Source organism: Trichosurus vulpecula, chromosome 5 (assembly GCF_011100635.1).
Source record: "Trichosurus vulpecula isolate mTriVul1 chromosome 5, mTriVul1.pri, whole genome shotgun sequence".
NCBI classification, from domain to species: domain Eukaryota; kingdom Metazoa; phylum Chordata; class Mammalia; order Diprotodontia; family Phalangeridae; genus Trichosurus; species Trichosurus vulpecula.
The window spans coordinates 164,718,748-164,733,611 of record NC_050577.1 but is presented as its reverse complement, the minus strand read 5'-3'; the positions used below and the strand labels follow the sequence as shown (position 1 = coordinate 164,733,611).

Genomic DNA, 14,864 nt, shown 5'->3' with positions numbered 1-14,864 from the left:
TGGCATAATCATAGAGTGTAGCAGGGGGAGAAACTGATGTCTAGATAGGTTGTGACCTGGTTGTATAGGACTTTTAAAGCTAAACAGAGGAGTTTATGTTATTCTAGAGGCAACAATTATTTAAGCAGTAGAGTCAGATGGTTAGATATGCACCTAAAGAAAATTGCTTTGGCAGCAATATATAGGATGGACTAGAATACTCAGAGACTTCAGTCAGGGAGACTAATTAGAAGACTATTGCAATAATCAAAGTGAGAGTTGATAAGGATATGAACTAAAGTGATACTGTGTGAGTGGAGGGAAGGGATCAGATGCAAGAGATGTTGTCACAGTAGAAATGGCAGGATTTGGTAAATGTTTGGATGTGTGGGGTAAAGAGAGTGAGGAGTCAAGGATAATAATAATATTACAAACCCGAGACACTTGAGAGATGGTTATGCGTTGGACAGAAATAGGGACGTTTGGGAGGGCTTAGGCTTTTGGGGGAAATGTGAGTTCCATTTAAGATGACTTTGGGACCTCCAGTTTGAACTATCCAATAGAGAAGTGGTAATAAGAGACCAAAGCTCAGGCAAAAGACTGTGACTGGATATGTAGATTTTGGAGATACATGTATTGAGATGATAATTAAACTCATGGGTACTGATGAAGTCACTGAAAGAGAATATAGAAGAAGGCCCAAGAGAGAATGTCGGGGAACATACACAGTTAGAGTTCATGATGTGAATGCTGCCCAGCAAAGGAAAATGAAAATAAGAAAAGTAGGAGACAAACCAGGAGAGAATTGTGTCACAAAAACCCAGAATAGAAAGGATAGGAGGCGAGAGAGGTCAGCAGTATTAAATGCAACTCACAGGTCAAGAAGGATCAGGACTACTGCATGCCATCTTGGGGAGGCAGGAGGGAAGGAAGGGAGGGAGAAAAAAAATGTAACTCAAAATCTTATAAAAGTGAGTGTTGAAAACTTTATATGTAATTGGAAAACAAACAAAATACTATTAAGTGGAAAAATAGGAAAAATAAAGAAAAATTTTATAGTTTAAAAAAAAAAGAAGGATCAGGACTGAGAAAAGAGAGTTTAAAATTAGATTACTAATAACTTTGGAGAGAACAATTCCAGATGAGTGATTAAGTTGGAAGCCAGATTTCAAAGGGTTGAGGAATAAGAGAAGAATAAATAAAGACAGTAAGTATAGGAAAGTTTTTTCAAGGCGAAGGGGAGGAAAGATACAGGATGATAGCTTGAGGGTGAGGGTGATGGAGGGTGACCAGAGCCAATAGTAGGTGCCTAAGTTCTGGTCGCTCAGATGACGTTCTACTCCATTGGATGATGTCTAACGACTGTATAAAAAGAGAGAACACAGCTTGGAGATTGAGATATGGTGGAAGCAGGCAAGGAGGAGTGGCAGAAGCAGAGCCAGCAGAAGCCGGAAGTAGAAGAAGCCTAAGCAGCAGGCACTACTGAGAGCAGGACTGACCCGAGTGCAGACTGGAGAGTGCTGAACAAGGACTTGAGGCCAGTGGGTAATCTTCTTATCAGAGGGCCCTAGCATTGGGGGAAGTATGAGTATGATTTGGCTTACTGCCATAATGTTTCTCTGTAACCTCCTGGTTACTATTGTGAGGAGGACTTATTGGGCCTGGAAGGTTTTGGCCAGGATATCGAATTGGGGACATTGGTCCGTGGGTCTGCTACTTCGGAGCTTGAATGAATGCTTTAATTCCTTTGTCTTCTACTTAGAGAATTCCATATATCTTGTGATCCTGAACCATTCAGGCACATTCATGATTTTCTTCGAAATCATGAATTCTGCCTTTGTGTTATACCTCTGGATCAACTTATCATCTCTGTGACTCCACCAACCAAAACTCCTTTCTCAAGCCAACCCTCCCCTATGTTTTCTCCAATTAGAATGTAGGTTCCATAACAGTAGAGTATCCCCAGTGCTGAGTAAAGTGCATGGCACATAGCACTCAATTAATGCATTTTCATTTATTCATTGATTGAGACATTTCCCCTCCCATCTGAGTGATTGAAGAGGTCAAAGTCTCAGAAAAAGTGAGGACTTACTAGATATTTATCCTTTTATTGAGTATTGCTCTCTACCAGGGCTTCTTAACCTGAGGTCTATATTGTCAACAGGTAATTTAAATATCAACTGGACCAAATCGGCCTCTAACCTGTGGATGGCCTGAGCTAAAGAGAGAGGGAGAGTCAGGAATCAAACAGAAGTTTAATTTAAGGTAAGAGAAACAGCTTGCAAGTGAAGTCTACCTTCTTAAGAAGGGAAGCTCACCCACTTATGGCAGGGGTAGGGTTTTTAAGCATGAAAACCACCAACAGCTAGACCACAACATGGGATTCTTGGGTCTTACGTGAACTGTTTCCAAGTTGTTAGGGTTGTTGAGCCTTGTGATTGTTCAGTGAGGCACAGAACCAGGGTTAGCATGGCTGGGAACAGAAGCAAGTCACCCAGTTTGGTTCATTTGGTGGTTATAAACTTGGGTTGTTAGCACGTCAGGGGATCTGATTGATCACTTTTGTCTACAGGAAGTCAGCTGCAATCTCAGCTTCCAAGTCAGGGTCTCCTGGAAAGTAGAGAAGCTCTAACAAATCTAAATAGTATAATTATTACACATATTATATCAATTAATATTAAAGTTATATATCTTATGACAACAATATTTTACAAAAAATTTGATATCTGTATTTTAGTATAATTGATTTCCTTCATAATCCTATGTATTTTGTGCATTTTAAAGCATTCTGAAGAGAGATCCGTAGGCTTCATCGTACTGACAAGATTGATACAAAAAAAAAAAAGGTTAAGATCTCCTGTTCCACATTAAACTTATCTACTAGTGCCATACCTGGTTTGGAGATGATCCTAGGTTCCCAGAGGAGGACCTATCAAGAAGACTTTGAATATAGATCTGACAACAGGTTTCACGTCTCTTATTGAGGGTCTGATATTAGAGAGGCCTATCGCTAGGTCATGCACTTTTGAATCTTTTTAACCACAGCAACTTATAAAGACTACTACTGCCCATCAGCGGTTAACAAAAATAATTTAGAGGGTTGAGGTTTTTTTTTTTTTAACGGCATTAGGCTTAAGACCCAATTTTTATCTGAAACAATTTGGAATGAGGCAGGAAGGAGGGAGTTATGTGGCTTTCTGTAATTCAACAATAATAGCTCAAGGATCTGTGGCTTCAGACTTGTCCCTTCACCAAGCCAAGCAGCAACCTCAGAAGGTAAGTCTGAGTGGGCAAAGGGTTTTGCCCACGGGCCCTCGGGTGTGGCATGTGACTTCAAGCTGCTTCTGCAGTGAATAGGGGCCTTAGAGGCCATCTAATCCAACCAGCCCATTTTGTAGATGAGGAGTCGGAGGCCCAGATATGAAGTAACTTGCCCAGTCACAGTGGTCATTCCAAGGGACAAGGGCACCATTTGCGGCCTACAAAGCCAGCGCTTTCTCAAGGATACCTAGCACGTTGGCTTACTTAAAAAAAGACTCATTCGCACGTGTCATCTCATTTTGATCCCCTCCCCACCCACCATTGTGGGGTGTTTTGTTTTTTTTTGGCTTTTTTGTTTTGTTTTGTTTCTCGGAGGGGGAAACGGAATAAAGTTTAAGCGACTGGCTCAAGTTACTGTGAGACAGCAGGATCTAATTAACCGCCAGGGGGACTAAACTTCAGCTCTCGCGACCTTTCCAGCGGGCTCCGCGTGACCAGGGCGAGGCGAAGAATCACCTAGGCAACGGCTGAACGGTCCAATTTCCCCGGCGCAGGCGCATGGGAGAAGGACGCAAGGGCCGTTGCCTTCCGCCTCGAGCAAGCTTCCGGGTTGCTAGGAGGCCGGAGGGTGCTGGGGCGGCCGTTGTCTCTTTGCTGGCCTTGCCCAAGAAGCCCTAGAAGCTGAAGGAGTCGCTTCCAGCGCCGCCTCCGCCCAAGCTTCCAGTGCCACAGGGCGTCGGCAGTGAGTAACCGGCAGCCCCGGGACCTCACAGGCAGCTGGGCGATGGGAACCATGAAAGGCAGGAAGCCAGTCGGCAGGGGACGATGCTCTTGCGGACCTGGGCCCCGCCTCCCCCCAGCCTCCCTCGTCCAAGCAGGCCCCTCCCCACGGCCCCAGGCCCCGCCCCTCTCTCCCTCCTCGGCCGGATCCGCGTGGCCGCGTTGGCTTTTCTGGACCTAGACTATCTCCTGGCCATTCCTCCTCCTGTTCCTCGGCCCAGGCGGGCTTGCACCCATTACCCCCAACCCCATACTTCTCCCATTACAGATGGGGCTTTTTTTTTTTTAAATCAGTCCTTTTATGATACCCATGAAACCCGCGGGAAGGAATGTGGGGGAGCCAAGGTCCGTTATGAGGGTGGCCTTCAGAGGAATGGTTTTAAAACAGCTCCAGCCCCTCAGTCCCGACTTAGTCATGAAAGCGAGAACAAGTTTGTTGAGTCAGTCTTTATGTAATCCATAGGGATCAATAATGTAAAGGAGAAGAGAGCCTCTTTGGGATATTTTAGAATGTATTTTTAAAAAAAAGAATTCTGCCATGTTGAATCTGGTTTTTTTCCCCAGCTGATGTTAGGGATTTTATACAGAACCTCATTTGTACTGGTTTAATACAACACAATAGAGAAACCAAATTGCGTAGAATACTACGGAACATTGGAAGAGACCCTAGGTTTGAGCTCAAGTCTGATTTTGAATCTTGGTTCTGTCACTTGTAAGAGGTGTGTCCTTGGAGAAGTCCATAAAATGGGTCTAATAGTATTTGCACTACCTACCTCACAGGGTTGTTGTGAGGATCAAAGGAGATGTGTATATAAAGTTTTTTGTAACTTAAAGTGCATAAAATTGGGAGCTATTTTTGTTTATTGTCTTCAGAAGGTCCTTTTTATAATGCACACAGTGGCCTATGAACTGGATGAAGAATTCTGAACTTATATAACTTTCTACTTGAGTACAATGAGTTTATCAGAAGAGCTAATTGTCAGGTTGGAAGTTAAGTAGAGACTGTTCCTGAGGGGGGGGATGTGTGGGAGAAAGTGAAGGTAGGAGAGAAGTATGGGACACTAGTAAGGTCTGGACATGGGGTAGGGAAACGTTACTGAATTGTGTTGATAAAAGATGTCCAAGATGGGGAAACAAATCGATTTGGGTAATTAAAGTAAGGACTTTCAAGCTGCCACTAGAACTCTCATGTCCAGTTAATCATTGATTCGTTAACATACAGAATCTTTTTACTTTTCAATCATATTACTCAACATACAGATAGAGACACATGCACTTATTAATTAATTCACTTGTTAAAAGGGCAGCAGTTATAGATAAGAGTAGTTGTATGCTACTTATTTCTATTCAGGGCCTAACATATTATCCTGGGGAACAGGAGGAGTAAAAGGAAATGAAGTTTTAGGAGTGTAGGAATTTTAATTCTGATAGAAACATAATAAAGGAATTTTAATACCACCAGAAATGTAAGTGCCAAAAATGAATGTTAAAAATTGTCTTTACATGTTAACTGGGGGAAAATAAAATATTTTTTCAAAAAGAAAGAAAGAAATGATAATGCCCTTCAGGGATTCATCAGTAAATAGAAGAGGGTGGGGAAAGTATTTGTTACAAAACAGATTGTGCTAGAGAAGAACAGAAAGGAGTAAAATAGTAAGGGAAATCTATGTACCACACATCATTTCATGTGTTCTATTTCATTTGCTTCCCATTTGGGATAGGTTGCTGTATTTACATTGGTGGCCCTGAGAGAAGTGTCCTACAGCATCTGTCAAGCTAAATTGCAAATTCTTACTAACATCAAAACTCCTAACATGTTAAAATTTCCTTTCAGAAAGGTAGAGTACTGAATTATTTAAAATTTCAAGAGGAAAGTGGCATTTCTACCGTTAAATTTAATCCTGTAAAAATAAATCACTGTATTATAGAAATCAATATATATATCTAATAAACTGAGAATATTAATTATTTTTCTGCTATGTCTGACAGCCTTTGGGTCTCAAAATGCTGAATGTTCTTAACACAGTTTGAATCTCCACCTGCTTTTTACCAGGAGTATTAGAAATGTTTAGCTACAGACAAGTAACTGTAGGCTGTGTATTTTTGTAATAATATTAAACTTTGTGTTTTATGCACATTAAAGCAAATTATGAAGCTGGAAAAAAATGCTGTATTTGACACCACTGCTACACAATACTGTGATAATAGTGTCCGAGGTTCTTGTTAGATACTGTTCATTTTAGAGGTGCCTAATATCTATCAAAAGGATTTGCAATTCTATCAAGAAGAATGTTCATCTCTTAACTATACTGGCCTTATCTAGCATTTAATCTATGTTCTGTCCTGTTACATCTAGCACAATTTTCTGGTTTTGAAACATGTCTAGAATCAGAATCATATGACAAATGGAAATATGGACATAATTGTAACATGTATCAGTGTTTAATACAGAGAACATATTGAAGCAAAAATACTGCTAATTGCTTACTGAAAAGTCAAATCTTAAAAAAAACCTCAAAGATTAATTGGAGTTATGACTGTTCTACCACTTATAAAAACTGCTTCATTTTGTATTATCATTTTAAATAATGCACTTATAAATTTATGTAAAAACATGACATTAAATTTTGAAAGTGTTTTGAATGCACTCTGGTATTTCTTTTGCATGTTTCTTGGCAGCATTTTTTTCCTTTGGAATATCCATTTGAATAATTGGCTTGTCAGAATATACTAAGTATGTCCAGGTCCATTGGACAAGCTTGTTTGTTAGACATGCCTAGTATGTTGCTCAGCAGTGAAGCAGTTTACCAAGGTGGCATGTAAGTGGTTATAATTAGAATTTAAAGTTCACTTCCCACTAAAATGAATGGAATTGCAGGACCAGCATCTCTCTCCTTTACTTTTTGAACAAGCTGGTTTATTGCTCAACAAAATATGTACTATTAAATGTTATATGTACATATATACTACCATTTGCAAAGCATGGATATACCTAGAAATGTAACATTACTTTGGGCCTGAATAAATATGTAAAGATCAAGGTTTCAAAACTAATCCTAGTAATACCATTAATTTTGAAATATATTTAAGTCAAGCTTTATTTTAATTGTATTATCTGGAAAATTGAAACAAGTTAATTCAACAAATATTTATTGAGTTCAAGGCATCATATAAGCTATTGATGGATATTTGAAGATAAATTGACTGGTCCTGCCCTCTAGAGATAAGATGTACACATAAGTAATTACAGTGCAAAATAGGAAGTGCTAGTAAATAAGACAGGTACAAATAAAAGGCTCTGAGAGTTCAAGGGAAAAAATTCATTTCTGACCCAGGGGAAGTAGAGCCGCGGCATTTGAGGTGAATCATGAAAAAACAGGTTTTAAATAAACAATCGTAAGAAAAAAGGCTTAGTTGGGAATGGCATGAGTAAAAGATTAGGTTGTGTTTGTTTGTGTTGAGTCTTATCTGACTCTGTGACCCCATTTGAGTTTTTCTTGGCAAAGATACTGGAGTGATCTGGCCTTTCTTCCTTCAGCTCATTTTACAGATGAGGAAACTGAGGCAAACAGGATTAAGTGACTTGCCCAGGATCATATAGCTAGTAAGTGTTTGAGGCCAGATTTGAACTCAGGAAGAGGAATCTTCCTGACCCCAGGCCTAGCACTCTTTATCTGCTTCACTATGTAGCTGCCCCAGCATGTTTAGTGAACCTCATGTAGTCCTGTTTGGGTAGGCAAGGCTCTAGAGTACAATGAAGGGGAGTAGGATGAGATAAGACTAGAAAATAGGCAGGAGCCATGTACAGGGTCTAAAATGCTAGGCTCAGAATTAGGACTTTTATTTGGTAGGCAATAGAGAAACATCACAGTTTTTATGTTTGTTTTTTGGTGGAGTAATAATTCAGATTTTGGGATTAGAAGTCACTTTGACAGCAGTGTATAGTCGAGAGACAGAGAGAGGAATTAATATAAACAAGGAGACTATCACATTAAACCAGCCAATGACAGCCTGAACTAGTGGGGGTGAAGGATCAAAAGGAGTGGATGGATGCAAAAATTATTGGAATGAAATCAGTAGCAAGTGGTAGACAGTAGAATTTGGAAGTAAGGAAGAGGAGGGGGCCCACTAGGTGGCACAGTGAGTAGAGTACCAGCGCTGGAGTCAGAAGAACCTGAGTTCAAATGTGACCTCAGACACTTGACACACTTACTAGCTTTGTGACCTTGGGCAAGTTGCTTAACCCCAAACACCCCGCTGTCCCCCCTCCAAAAAAACAAAACAAAAAAAGGAAGAGGAGGAGTATTCAGGGGAAAGTATCAGAAATGACACTCAGTATTCAGTGCCATTAATAGAAATAAATAAATCAGGAGAGTAGGGGAAGCAGATTTTGGAGGGATGATGGTATCTTGTTTTGAGCATGTTGCATTAGAGATGATGACAAAGCATCCATTAAGAGATATCTAGCAGGCAGTTTGAAAAATGGACCTAGAGATCAGGGGAGAGGTCAGAGCTTGAAATTTTGAAGTTATCCACAGAAGTGATAGTAGAGTGGTAAGATTGCAAAAGGATGAAGTGAAAAGAAGTGGTGAAGGTAGAGGACTGGGCCTTGGAGAATGTCTACAATTTAGGGTTAAGAGGAAGAAGAGGAGCCACTGAATGAGTAGAGGAAAAGAATCAAAGAAACAGGCAAACCAGGGACATACAACATCATGGAAGCCAATATCTACTACTGGGCTAGTTAGAGTTTATAAGTTTTAGCAGAGTAAAATATATAACAATAGATTTTATGAACATTGACTCAAAATGACTTATTTTCAGGATTATTTCATCCACTAGAAATAATGTTTTAATGGAAGAATGGTTTCTAGAACACAGTGAAAATTCAGGATGCATTCCATTTAATTTACTGGTTTATGTGGTTGGAAAGGTATATCTATTGGAAGTGAACTACAGGTAGCATTCTGCACTCATTAGATTCTAATCTTTAGCCTTTGAAACTCGTCGTGTCTAAAATTGAACTCATTTTCACCCTAGATCTGCTTCTCCCCCTTATCTTCTCTCTTTTTATTCATGGCACCACTGTCTTCCCAGTCACCATTCTTCTAACCTTAGAGTTCTCTCTTGACAGGTTCATTTCCCTCTCCCTGCCCTCCTCCCCCCACATCCAAGTCCTCTCATCTATACCTCTACAGTTTTTTGTGATTTTTTGGGGGCACCTCTCCACTTCCCATTTCAGGCACCCTAGTTGAGGCTCTTATCTGTTATCAGCTAGCCTACTGTAATAACCTCATTGGTCTTCCTGCCTCCAATCTCTTCTCTCCCAAGAACATCAACAATGCAATCTGGACCTCTTTTCAGAGTAGTAGTTTGCTGCCTACATTTATAATTGAAAAAAATGCAAGATTTCAGTTAGAGGCAGTAAAAAAAAAAACAGTTTTTTCCCCATTCAAGTTCATGGACTCTCTGAAACCAACCGAGGGACCCCTTAGGTCTGTGGACTCCAGGTAAAGAACCACTCTATTTACTCAATTGCCTTTAATGTCTTGTCAAACAAATACACTGTAAATTCCTGATCCTGGTATTCAAATCCTTCCACAATTTCATTCTACACCCCTGTTTATATTCTGTTTCAAATGCACTAGACTACTCTCCACTGCCCTTTTACATCTTTCCCCCTACCAGTTCCATGTTGGCTTGTGCTGTGCCCCATATTTGGAATAGCCACTTCCCGTCTATTAATGTGTTCCTTATTTCATGCCCAATTTAGATTCTTCCTCCAAAATGAAACTTTCCCTGATCTTCAACCTTCTCCAAATGATCTCAGTCTCTCATAGCACTTTGTTTAGAACTCTACTTTGCACTTATGTCACTCTCTCCTGTATCATAGGATATCATTATTTGTGTACTTGTCCATTAGAGTATAAGCTTTTAGAAAGCAGGATCTGTGTTATATCTATCTTTATATCCCCACATATACCTTAGTGCCTCAAATACAATAAGTAGGTCCTTAATAAATATTAGTCAATTCGAATTCAAATTGCAAAGGACATCAGTCTTTCATATAGTAGTCTTTAAATTAATAACCCAAGTAACTGGAGACCCCTTTATGGCTGTCATGGGCTTTATACCTTAGTTTTGGTTCTCACATTGATCTGTCACAGGATTGGGCACCACAGGGATCTGAGCAAGTGGACCAGGGTGGCAAGCAGTTAAGAAGGGGAGACAGAAGAAACAGCAATTTCCCAGCAACAAGGAAGGGAAAAGAATGAGAAGAAAAATCTTACATTCTCTTCCTAGGGACAAATGGCAATAAGAAAAGAGATAACTTTAAAATATGATCACGTGGGAATGGGGGGATGTTTTGACATTCTGCTGTCCTATTAAAAATAATAGTGTATCAGAAATATGCATAAAAACATCAGGATTAGAATACAATATTAAGACATCATGTCATAACTTTGAATGTAATTGAAAATGAAATAAATAGCTTTCCAAGTCTATTCTAATATGTTGTTTTGTTTTCCAAGAAAAAAGGCTTAAATCCTACCCACTTTTGGAATTCATTATGGAAAAACTTAATGTATTTGATGTATGTTAGTCCTTTTAAAAATGCTTCTCTAAAATAACTCACTTTAAAAGCTATTTACTATTGGTTAAAACCATTTGTCTAAGAATTCTAAACTTTTAACTGAAAAGTACCTAAGTATGCATTTTACAAAATGGAGTTGTGGGGGCTGTGGGGAGGAATTTGTTAAAGTGCCCACTTAGTACTTAGTTTCCAGTATCAGGGTGGATCAGAAAGGTTCAGGAAAAGAATAGTGGCCTTTGCTGTACTTTGTAATCTTTAACAGAATCTTGCTTAAAGTCTGAGGCTGAAGTTTTTACTACAATAGTGGTTACAAACAGGGTTGTTGGGAAATACATGTATTTTTTAAATTTTAGGTCTTTCCATGGGGGGTGCTATTTCAACAGTATGTCATAATTATAAGTTAATATTGTTTTAACATCTTTCAGAAAAAAGACTGGTGGTAAAACTTCTGTAGACATGGCTAGTTCTGACATGAAACCAAAATCAATAAGTCGTGCCAAAAAATGGTCAGATGAGATAGAGAATCTGTACAGATTTCAGCAAGCAGGATATCGGGATGAAATTGAATATAAACAAGTGAAGCAAGTCTCTATGGTAAGGTAGATTGTGGAAGCAGAATAATTTACCTTGATCAGAATAGTTATCATCTCCCATTCAGGAAGGAATGTATTTGTTTTTATGTTTCTCTATTATTGCTCTTCTTTCTGGCATTTGAAGGGGTTGGTGGAGGGGGATGAGGGCATGGAGTTCCAACCTTGAATTTAACAGTTTTTTTTCTTTTAAGGAATTTCAGTTAGGGTTTATGAAAAAGTTGATCTAGTAATCTAGACCACTAGGTATTGCAGTGGAGAGATGGAGCATTTGATTTGGAGTCAGAAAGACTTGAGTTTAATTCTTGTCTCATATGCTTACTAGCTGTGTGCCTCTGGGCAGTCACTTAACCTCTGTCTCTCAGTTTTCCCATTGGTAAAATGGGGATAATAATGACACCCATCTCATATTTGAACCTTACAAGAAGCCAACATCTGTGTAAAGCACTTTGTAAAACTTAAGGTGATAAATGCTAGCTATTATTGTTAATGTTTAGAGTATAACTTATTAACAATGGGTGTTAGCCACGTTCAGTCTTAATGAAATTCAGTTAGGCATTCAAAATTTTTCTTTGTAAGGATGCTTTGGAATTATAAATGCTTTTAATTTTTCATCTAGATAAAGCTATATACAAAATGCCCAGTTGATTCAGGCTTTTTATGTACTTTATGTATTCTCAGTATCTTTAGATTCTCATCTTTCTCTTCCATCCAGCTGGCTTTTCTTATTAATTCTTAGCATTTCTACAAAAAAGGGGGGTGGAAAAATGAAAGATGAAAAAAAATCTCTGGCTACTTATTAGTAACTGTGATTAAAAAAAACCTGCCTGGAAATGAGTTTAATTATTGATCCTAATTGAATTATCTGTGATTTTTATTTATCAGCATTATCACAAATATTTGAAGTTGACTATTTTCCTATCACCACACAAAGGGTTTTTAGGTATTATAATAGGTTTGAAATATATAGGACAGGAACAATATTATTTGAAGAAGGTATTCCAAAATAAACCCCAACCCTTCACCTATAGGCAGGGCTGTTCCCAAGGATCTGTGGCAGTCTCTTTTAGCAGTGAATGTTTGCATAGAGAGTCATCACTTTTCAATCAGTTAGTCAACAAGGATTTATTACATTTTTATTCAGGCAAAACCAGAACTCTATTGCTTAATCGTGGAATGGAGGACCCTTTATTATTGAAGGCTATTCATGCCAGCAGAGAGCAAGGTCTAGCAAGTCCTTCCAAGCCGAAAGTCTTCAAGTATAGCCTGGGGAGAACTAGTCTAGCTAAGTAAGTTAGGAGAAGCTCATCCATAACAACTCAAAAAGTTTTATATTACATGTTAATTAAAAAAGGTACCTATTCTGATTAAATCGGATATCTTTTAAGTATTATAGTAAGGCTGTACCTGAAAATGAACATTAAGGGCAATTTTAAAGGAGAAAAATAGTTACAGTAGGATACCCTAAGCAATGTATGTAGAAGAGGAGAAAAGCAGCCTTACCTGTGTTGTTTGAGTATTGGTAGGATTGTGGGATATGTAATATATAAGCCTCAGATTTTGTTTTGTTTTTAATGGTTGGTGGAACCACCTCCTCCCCTGCCAGGTACTGCTCAGAATTTATCCAGAAATGTGGTCTGGAAAAGCTTAGGCCTGGTGTCAATAGACTCATTTATCTTTGCTTAGGAATGGCTTTGCCCAAAGGTAATATCTTGTAGAGGTAATGTTGATGATGCAACTCATCAAGCTACAATGTAGTTTTCAGTAATAGAGCACTAGATTTGGAGGACCTGAATTCCAGTCCCAAGTAACTTAAGATCTGTATTATAGTATCATCTTAGGTAAATCACTTAATATACCTAAGCATCAGTTTCTTAATGGAAAATGAAATTGAACTAAATTATTTTTAAAGTCCCTTCCTGCTTTAAATTGTATTATCTCAAGGCATAAGACATTTGAATTTCCTTGAATATGTTCTATATCTTGGCTAATGTCTAGAAATTCTAACATGGTTCTGGGAAGAAATGATAAAATATATTCTAAGTATTTATCTGAAATTCTGTATATAACTTTGTCCAAGAATTGTAGTTTTATACAAGTTAGTTTAATACTTTAATTTTTTTATTTTGAACATTTAATATAAAATACCAAGAATTCTTTTGTATTTAAGTTCTTCATAAATATAATATTGGTTACTTTTTTATTTTTTGTGTGTGTACAGGTAGATCGTTGGCCAGAGACAGGCTATGTGAAGAAACTTCAGAGAAGAGATAATACTTTCTATTACTATAATAAACAGAGGGAATGTGAAGACAAGGAGGTTCATAAAGTGAAAATTTATGCTTATTAGCATTTCTTCATTGTGTGATTTGTTATTTATTTAAAAAAACCCACTGAGTTTCATGATATAATATGTAAAATGTTTGTCACATCACCAGCTGTATTCTTCACCTTAATACTTTGTAACATAAAAGTAATGAAACTAGCTTTCTTTTAAGCCACCTTGCCCCATAGTTTAAAATATCTGATAGATAAGTGAATAAATAAAATGTCATCTTCTAAAAATAATTCAGGGGGAAATTGGTTATTTCTCTATTTTTGGGATTAAGTTAAAAAGCAAATGACTTATTTTTCAGGAATATTGTAATATTAAATCTACCCTATTTATGTTAGAAGGAATCATGATTTTGAATTATTTCTGACATTGCATAGAATTTATTTAAGTTTTCAAGTGACTGCAAATAAAATTTTACTGAGATAATTTTTAAAAGGTGATACAAATCTTGTCATTAGCATCATTCCACCTAGCACATTGCTTTTTACCTTCCCTTCAGATTCATCAAGGCATGAATGGCAGACTCTGTAGGGCAAAGAAGGGGGAAAAATTTCCTGCTTACCAGATTATCTGAGGAAACCAGACGTAAACCTGACTACCTTAGATACTCAGCGTAGCCAAGTTCCTAAAAAGCAACCGAGGCAGCTGAATGGCAGTGAATAGAGCACTCGGCCTAGCGTCAGGAAGACCTGAGTTCATATCCAGTCTGAGACACCTACTAGCTGTGTGACCCTGGGCAAATCACTCTTATTTGCCTCAGTTTCCTCATCTTTAAAATGAGGATAATAATAGCACTTACCATGCAGAGTTGTTATGAGGCTTAGATGAGATAGTTGTAAAGTGCTTGGTACATAGTAAGTGCTATATAAATGTTAGATATTGTTGTTATCACTATCTGAAGGGAAGCCAAGCTTCATCAAAGAATAATCATTATACAGTTTTCTCCAGTGATTCAGTTTAGTTACACCAGGCCCTTCTTCCCTGATACCCCTCTCCCCGCCCCACTGCCCTATTCCAGGAGAGGAGGCAGAAATATTTAGATTGAATAATGGATTCAGAAGAGCAGCCTCTGACCAACAAGAGGGATTCTGCCAGCCTCCCTGTTTAGCTGACTTACTCATGACTAGAGTATTCAAAATACCTAGGATCTTAAATTGGTGTATTTGTAAAAGTCTACAGCCCCTCATTGTCTACCTCTTGTTTTAAACCCTCCCACCCACCACTCTTTCACTAGGAATTGGTCTATAGTCGGGATAGAGATAATTACCTGGGTTGTAGATATGTGGCTTCATTTCTCCAAAACATAAATTTATTTAAACATATTTAA

General features: G+C 38.3%; 1 protein-coding gene across 1 annotated transcript; it reads left to right on the top strand.

The window, feature by feature from the left end:
- Window positions 1-3,895: 3,895 nt before the first annotated feature.
- Window positions 3,896-13,762, top strand: MEIG1 (meiosis/spermiogenesis associated 1). Its single transcript, XM_036761511.1, has 3 exons — window positions 3,896-3,982; window positions 11,038-11,206; window positions 13,424-13,762. Exons 2-3 carry the CDS (start codon window positions 11,069-11,071, stop codon window positions 13,550-13,552), a joined length of 267 nt encoding a protein of 88 aa, XP_036617406.1. The 5' UTR covers window positions 3,896-3,982; window positions 11,038-11,068; the 3' UTR covers window positions 13,553-13,762.
- The last annotated feature ends 1,102 nt before the right edge of the window (window positions 13,763-14,864 follow it).

Coding starts and splice junctions, on each gene's coding strand:
- MEIG1 (XM_036761511.1), top strand. CDS start 11,069: ATGGCTAGTTCTGACATGAAACCAAAATCAATAAGTCGTGCCAAAAAA. Junction 11,207..13,423: donor AAGTGAAGCAAGTCTCTATG/GTAAGGTAGATT, acceptor GTGTGTGTACAG/GTAGATCGTTGGCCAGAGAC.